Genomic DNA, 8,108 nt, shown 5'->3' on the forward strand with positions numbered 1-8,108 from the left:
GAATCTGCTCACCCCTGGCATTCCTCCTTCCCCATCAGCCCTGAACCTCAGGCAGGTGGCAAAACAGATCGCTGAGCCTGTGGCTGTGCTGGCAGGTCCCACCCTCCCTGCCGCCCTCCCCCCCGTCCAAAGGCATCTAACAAGGCACATTCTACAGCGCAAATCGCTTTCCCTCAGCTTGGTGTTCAGAGCCTTTCATCCCCAAACAAAATTCTACGGGCCCCAGCCTGACGCGATCTCGAGCTGCAGCTTTATGGAGATATCTTACATGGATTTTTTTAGAGACTTTTTTTAATTTAAAAAGTCTTACATGTTCATAATTAAAATAAACAGTAGATATACAATTCAAAGTAAATACCCTTTGCATTACCCCATTGTTAACTGTATTCTAGAGCTTTCTGGAAGTGACTGTTCTAAACACATATAAACATATGAGCACATTTCTAGTTATTTTTCCTCTCCCAAGATAAATAAGTAGCATATAACACATATGATACTGTGTGTGTCTATTGTATGCCAACACCGTTCTGCTATTCACTTATCAAATCCTTTGACCCATATGCCAACCTTATGAGTGCGCACTCCTATTTGTCTCATTTTCCAAATGCGGATGCCATGGTCTAGATTGGTCAGGAACTTACCACGGGCATAGCTAGTAAGTGGTGAGGCTGAGATTGGAACCTGGGCATCTGACCTGAGCGCTGTCTTACCTACAATGCTGTTGTCTTCCAGTTACACTTTTTGACTCTCTGTATTATGGATAGCGTTCCTTGTCGGCACACATATGAAACATTTTATTTGGGGGGAGGGGTAACAATTTTTAAAAACTTAAGTTATTGTTAAAATTAAGTTTTAAATAGCACCAATTTTCCTTCGTAGAAAGTAAATTGCTCTTGGTTAGAATAATCTACCATGTTTCCCAAAAAATAAGACCTAGCTGGACAATCAGCTCTAATCTGTCTTTTGGAGCAAAAATTAATATAAGACCCAGTATTATATTGTATATTATTTTATACCCGGTCTTATGTTATATAAAACTATACTATATATTATAGTAAAATAAGACCGAGTCTTATATTAATTTTTGCTCTAAAAGATGCATTAGAGCTGATTGTCCACCTAGGTCTTATTTTCAGGGAAACACGGTATCAACTCATATTTCTAGAAAGTGCCTAGGCTTTATTGTGCGTTTCCTGTCTGCTCCCAACCCCACCTTCCTTTTTCGTGGATGCCACATTTTAATGGCTACATAATATTCCACTAAATGAATATCCTGTAACTTTACTTAGTGTATTGACAAATAGGTTGCTTCAAGTTGCAAGATTAATCTTATGTCTTTGTGCAGGAGGTCCTGGGTCAAAAAACAAGTAAGTTAAAACTTTAGTATGTCTTCTTTTGTTCCCAGAAGGCTACATAAATGAATACTCTCACCCTCAGCTATAAAAAGAACTGTTTCTCCGCACTCACAGGAACTAACAAACCTCTTCCTATTTGCCCATCAGGTAAGTGTAAAAAGTGGCTCCTTACTTTAACTTGTAGTTCCCTAACTAGGAGGGCATGCGTCCTTTCCTATCTTTATTAGTGTGTGAATTAATTTTCCTGATGCTTTGTTTTGGTCTGTAGGGTTGTTTGAAAATGTCTTCGTGATTTGTAAGAGCACTTAGTAGATTAAGAAAACTTACTTTTAGTTAAAATGTGCTCCCATTTTTCTCAATTGTCTGACTTTTTATGATTTTTGGATACGATTAATTTTTAAAATGTGACTTTATTGATCTTTTCTTTTATGGCTCCTAGAGATCCTCGCATTGTGCTTGACCTGGCCCGGCCCACTTGGCTCTCCACCCGCGGCCCTGGCCCAGCCCGGTCCCCGTCCGGGGCCCCGCCCACAGCCTGCAGGGTGGAGGCGGATCCTGCGGGAGGTGCTGGCTTTGCGGACCCGCCTGGAGGTCACGTGTCCGGGGATCTCGGGCCCTGCCAATCAGAGCAGGGCTGGGCCGGGACCAATCCCGGGGCGGGGGTGGGGCTCCGCGCTCTGCCCAGGCGGAGCCCCGCAGTCCCCGCGCTCCCGCCGCGACCCTGGCGCCCGACGCTGCGCAGTGGCCGCTGCTCTGGCGGCGCAGATGGGCGAAGCGGTGGCCCAGAAGGTTCTCCGGTACCGGCGCGACGAGCCGGGCTGGAAGATCTGCCGGGAAGGCGTGAGTCAGTCTGGGCGGGAAGGGGTCCCTGCGCGGGTCCCGGAGGCCCACAGGCTCCGCCTGCTGTCGGGTGCCCTCGGAACCTCTGACACTGAATCGAGGAGATGACAGTGAGGGTGGTTTCCTTAAAGCCACTGAGTCACTGTGCCCACGACCGGGAGATAAGTGCCGGTCCCTTTACTTGAATGACTTGGCCACGGTCACCTGTCCGGTAAACGGTGAGTAGGATTTCACAGTCTTCATAGCATGAGCCTCGCTGCCTCTCCGCCTCCCCAGGAAGCCGGCCTGGGGATAATGTCCTTACTTGACACTTCTGACTTTTAACAAATGGACCTGAATTGCTTAAGGAAATAAAATGGTGGCTTTCAGGTGGTGGTCTGAAAACCACCCAGAGCTCTCGGGGTCGGCCACTTACGATAAGATCCTGTCTTTCTCCATCACTGCGCGGCGGGCGGGCAGGTCAGCGGGGAGAGTGACCGCTCTGGAGGCTCGAGTTTTAGTCGGTAGAATGGGGGTGGGCCAGGTCCTCTCCCAGAGCCCTCTTGCTCTAAAATGCTGCCATTCTCCATCTTTCGACAGAGCGGTGTTTCCGTGTCCTGGAGGCCGTCTGTGGAGTCCAGGGGACCTGTAAGTGCATGTCTTGTTCCCAGCCTGCCAGGTGCCACACACACACACCCCACGTCTCTGGGTTTGCTCCCTGAAAGATTCCCAGCAGCCCAAGCACCCTGGCGTCAACTTCCATAAAACCTCCTGTGTTTAACTAAATCATTTCCAGCAAACTGTCTTCTTAGGAAAGCTTGCCATCCATTTCCGCGGGCCTGAGGAGAGGTGGCAGGTGAACTGAGGCCCTTCTCTAAGGCTGTCCCACTGAGCGCTGACAGACATGGCGGCTAGTCCCTATCGGTAATCACAGGATACCCGAGTTGGAGTGATGATGTCTTAGGGTCAACTTCCTCTTTGTGTTGCAGGTACTGAGGGGAAGGTATGTGTGGGGCTTCGTAAAGCCCCTTCCTGGGAGCCTTCGAGAGAAGAGGGAGGAGAACGTGACCAGCTCTGAGATTATCCAAAGCATCACTGATGTAAGTCTTTCCAGGCACTGTTCGCCCCAGATAGTAACCTGCCCCTGTCCCCTGGGGGGCGGGAGGGTGCCGTGACACCTTTTGACAAGGGAAGCACTCTCCAGACTTGTGCGCCCAGCAAACGCAGGCTGCCCACTGCTCGCAACGCTGCAGCCAGCCTTGGCCCAGGCACAGGTAGGGAACTGGCTGAGAGGGAGAGAAGTCCCATACGGAGCTGAGAGAACAGGGCAGCGGCCGAGGAACGGTGCAGGGCGAGCCTGAGCGCTGAGTATGGGCGCAGAGCTTGGATTTGACCTGTCTGCCCCCTCGTGGGGCCATGGTGACAATTCTCCGAGTCGGGGCTGAAGAGTCAGGACTGTCTGCCTGCTTTGGCTGTGCCACGTGGCAGCTTCTGGACCAGTTTGTACATTGGTGAAGTGTGCGTCTTCAGGCTAGTGCCACCCGGCAGAACATTCTGCCACAATGGACATGTCCTGTATCACTGTCTAGTGCAGTAGCCACTGGCCCCATGTGGCCAGAGAGCGCCTGAAGCTGCCTGCTTTGAGGATATGAATGGTTCATTTCCGTTGCTTCCCGTTGTTCTCGGTATAAATTTCTGGAGCCGCATGGAACGCGTGGGCACCGTCTGTAGATGGTCCTATGCTGGGTTCCTCTGTGGGGTGAGGAACCCCCCTCATTCTGATTGAAGAACTTAAGAAAAACAAAAGTCGGAGCCGAAACTAATGAGAAAGTTGCCTTGGGGAAGTGAGTGCACGCTGCCTGATGTGGCTGGTGTCTCATCTGACGTCTGTGGACCTGGCCCCGCTGGGTGTCTACGCAGACGCCGCTGTGAAGCCCACGCCACCTGTGATCTTTGCCAGCCAGTCGGTGGGACCAGGTGTTCTTAGTCGACCAAGAATTCACATCTCAGATCACCGCAGTTCATTGTCACAAGCGTGTATGTCAATGTTTCCTGAAGGGTTGGGCACACACCTGGGGCTGAAAAGATGAGGTTCGGTTCCCTGCCGGTCACAGGCCCCAGAAGAGGGGCCACCACCAAGCCTTCGGCTTCTCTGCTGCCCCCAGCACCTAGAGGCCATTCCAGGCCTGGTTAGGTTCCCCAGACATCGCCTCCGGACTGGCTCCAAGCCTCCACCACCATCACCATGGAGGCTGGGCCAGGGATGGCAGAGGAATTCTTTATGGTAATGAGTGGTATGAGGTGATGTCGCCGGGGGCGGGGCCCAGCTGCTGGGAGAGGAGGCGTGACAGGCCGACTGCCCAGAGGGTCACTCACATCCAGGCTTTGGGGATGGTGGTGTGTGTGTGGGGGTGTTTCCTCAAGCCCTCCTGCCACCTTCCTGACACCTCATTTCCTCACCACAGGGTTCTGGGATTGGCTGAAGACCTTGGAAAACACCCTCTGTCTGTCATTAGGTGAGTAAGAAGACTACAAATAAACATCCTCCAAGTGAGCTGGAAGGTGAGTACACACTGGTGAGCAGGCAGCACGTGATGCTGACCACACGTCTGTGCTTCCTGGGGCTCTGCCTGCCACCTGCCCAGGTGCAGGGCTTCGAGGGGCTGCAGCAACAAGGCAGCCTGGCTGCTGACCCCACACGCCACAGGCCCTGTGCACAGGGCCCCAGCCCTCCTCCCACGGGCCGGGATCTCCGGACAGTGCCACCTCCTCCTGGCCCATGCCTGCGCTGAGTCCCCACTGGGTCTGGGCTCCCAGAGTCTGCCTCGCTTTCAGTCTTTACCTGGACTGAAGACAAGCAAAGCTGGGATGTTTACACTGGAGCAGAACAGCCACAGAAGGTGTAGAATCCAGCTGCACAGCCAATAGCGGATTCCATCATGTTTATGTCTAATTACATTTTTTTGCCAGTACATTCCTTCCCTGGTCTGGAAAGTCTGGATATTGCTGTGACGAGGAAATGAAGTTGACGCGTTGGGGGAGAGGCGTGCTATTATGTGTACGGGGATGCATGTCCCCCCTCCTGCAATACCACTGCTCCCAGGGGCCAGCCATTCACCTGGCACCACCTCACCTCTTGGCAAAACCCTCTGGTTTCCACACCGGGAGTCCAGTGGGCATGTGGGGTTGCAGGTCTCAACCCTTTCGACCTGCTCTGTTTACGTAGAATCAATGACGCCATACGCAGTCATTTCCTAAGAAAACCTGGAGGTGACTGGAACTACAGTTTAAAAGCTGGGCCTTCCTAATTTCATGCACTTTGCGTGATATTTAGGAGAATGAGGTGTAAGTGCTTAAAATGAAACTCGGTCATGTGTAATTACCACGTCATGAAAAGAGTATCATTTAAAACTATTAAGTAAAAAAGTGTCTACATTGAGAGTTAGAGATCTTCCATTAAGGATAAATTTTTATGGAACGTAGGGGTCATCGTGGCCTAGGGGTCTCGCTTAAACCTCACCAAAGGTGAGTTCAACTGAAAGTTCATCTTCAAACTTGATCAAACCCTTGACTTCATTGAGCTCATTCAGCAGCTCACCGCTCTCATTTTGAGCCTGTCACGCTCCATTCAGTTGAATTGCCTGCTGGCTTTGGTTGGGCCTCTTGAGGTATTTTTTTAACCCAGATCTTTAGACCAATATTTTAATTATATATAATAATTTTTCAGTTTCCGTTTTCTAGTCTCTCCACTGTTACTGTTAACAATTTATCTGCAAAAGCTTTTCTTTCCATGATGAAGCTAGACTCTCCTGGTGCTGTAATAACCTAAAATGTGCAGGGTTTTCTTATGGCTTAAAAAAGGGGTGAAAAATGTTGTCTCTTCAAGTGATATTTTGAAATGTGTTTACTCTGTGTAATGTTTTCACATCTTTATAAAAGTGGCAGCAACTCAACCTGAGGAACGGAAGCACAGACCCCACCCCACAGGCTCAGGGTCCTCCTGGCCCACACCTGTGGGGTGAGCTTCTGGGGGGTTCCCTCAGAACTGGGGAACAAATGAGGCCAGTGGACCAACCAATGGTAAACAAAGGCTACCTGTGGAGGTAGAGACAGGAGATGGAAACAGAGGGGTGACGTCCAGGACAGAGGGAGGTGCCTACCGAATGGAAACGGATGTCAGGATGTGGGAGAACGTCCTGGGGCAGACCCCGAAGCAGGACCAGCAGAGGCATGTGTGTCCCTGCCCGTTTGCAGCCTGAATTCTGTATTGTGGTCGGTCACAAAACGCTGCTTTGAATCTGATGGGACGGGAAGCTTAGGTGGGCTCCCCCTTAGGGGTCACTTGCTGGTACCCAAGCCTGGCTGGGACTCTGGCAAGAACATCAGTGGACACTCACACAGCACCCCCGCAGCTGGCCTGCAGCCTCCTTGCCTGGTCCTTACCAGCCAGCAGCCCTACCTGCCCAGACACAGCGACAGCGAAAAGGTGCTACGCCCACGTGGTGTCAATTTTAAACTGATCAGCGACACGAGGGGACGTTTTTAAAACATGAGGCTAAGTAAAAAAAGCCAGACACAAAAGTCACATGCCCTCTGAGCCCATCCATGTGAAATTCTTGAACGAGCGAAAGCTACCTTGTAATGGCTTGTGAAGCGAATCCGTGGTTTCCTGGGCTGGGGACAGGAATTGATGGCAAGGGGCCCATGGGGATTTTGGAGGTGATGGAAAGAGTCTGCATCACGATGATGCCAGCTGGTGGTTACATGGGTGTGGACACTTGTAAAAATCCACTGAACTGAAAAACAAAAAAAAAACCCACATCAAATTATATGCTCAAAAGGGTGCATTTTATTGTATGGAAATTTTTACTTAAATAAATCTGAGCCTTAAAAAACAGCCAGCCTCATTTTCTTAGCAACAGAAAAACTAGTTCTCCATGCATGGGGTGGCAGGCGCTAGGTAGCTGTGGGGGCGAGAGGGGGCCAGTTTTTAAAATACCCAGTGACCCGAGGAGAGATCTTTTTCGTCCTGGAAAAGTTCTACCCTGCTCCCAGCCTCCCCTCAAAAAGCAAATGACTCCTTTCAAGAAACATTAAAGATGGGGGGAGGATAAAATTCATATCCTGTTAGCCCACACCTCCTCCTCCTCCCCGGATCCTTCGGTTATGCTGGGGTCAGGCAGCAGACGTAAGCTGGGAGCTGGCCCCGGGTCCCAGTCCGCGGGCAGCAGGGAACCCACCAACAGATGCTTTGGTCTCTCCCTCAACCTCTAAGACCGCTCGGAAGGGACGCTGGGCTCAGGAGCTGGGCCTGCCTGGGGCCCTGGGAGGCCTAGAGCTGCTTACACAGGAGGAACTCAAGCTGTCTACACCAAGACACATACTCCCCACATCCCTTCTGCCCAGGGCCAGACCAGCGGCCAGCAGCCTCCGCTCCTTCCTCTGTGTCACGCCCACATTCGCCCCATCACTGTCACCGAGTGCTGTCAATTCTAACTTCAGAGTCATCCCCGTGACTGGTCTCTCCCACCCCATCCTAGCCCACAGCACTTTGCATCTTGGCACTTGTCTACTTCCTGCTCCCGTTTTGGTCCTCCCTGTAACCCATCCGCAGCAGCCAAGCAGTCTTTTAGAAAAGGAAACTTCCACTTAAAAACCCTCCAAAGATATGTTGTTACTTTTGGGAAGAATTCCAAAATCCTTAAGATGTCCTTGGAAGCTATGCATGATCCAGTCCCGCCAACCCCTCTGCAAATGTCTGCTGCCTGCTGCCATAACTATCCTCACCCCCTCTCCTCTGACACACCCTGTCCTGCCTCAGGGCCTTTGCATGTGCTGTTCTCTCTCTCTAAATGTTCTCCACTCTTCGGGTCTTAGTTCAGAAGCCACATCCTGCTCCCTAATGCTCACATAGTAGCCTGTAATTTTTTTTTC

General features: G+C 51.0%; 1 protein-coding gene across 1 annotated transcript; it reads left to right on the forward strand.

Annotated features, from left to right (window-relative positions):
* Positions 1-2,033: 2,033 nt before the first annotated feature.
* STARD5 (StAR related lipid transfer domain containing 5) lies at positions 2,034-7,071 on the forward strand. The gene is made up of 4 exons (XM_074318090.2): positions 2,034-2,195; positions 2,775-2,822; positions 3,164-3,274; positions 4,640-7,071. Exons 1-4 carry the CDS (start codon positions 2,121-2,123, stop codon positions 4,655-4,657), a joined length of 252 nt encoding a protein of 83 aa, XP_074174191.2. The 5' UTR covers positions 2,034-2,120; the 3' UTR covers positions 4,658-7,071.
* Positions 7,072-8,108: the final 1,037 nt, after the last annotated feature.

The sequence above is a fragment of the Rhinolophus sinicus genome, chromosome 13, assembly GCF_057876585.1.
Source record: "Rhinolophus sinicus isolate RSI-liver-muscle chromosome 13, RSI-T2T, whole genome shotgun sequence".
NCBI lineage: Eukaryota > Metazoa > Chordata > Mammalia > Chiroptera > Rhinolophidae > Rhinolophus > Rhinolophus sinicus.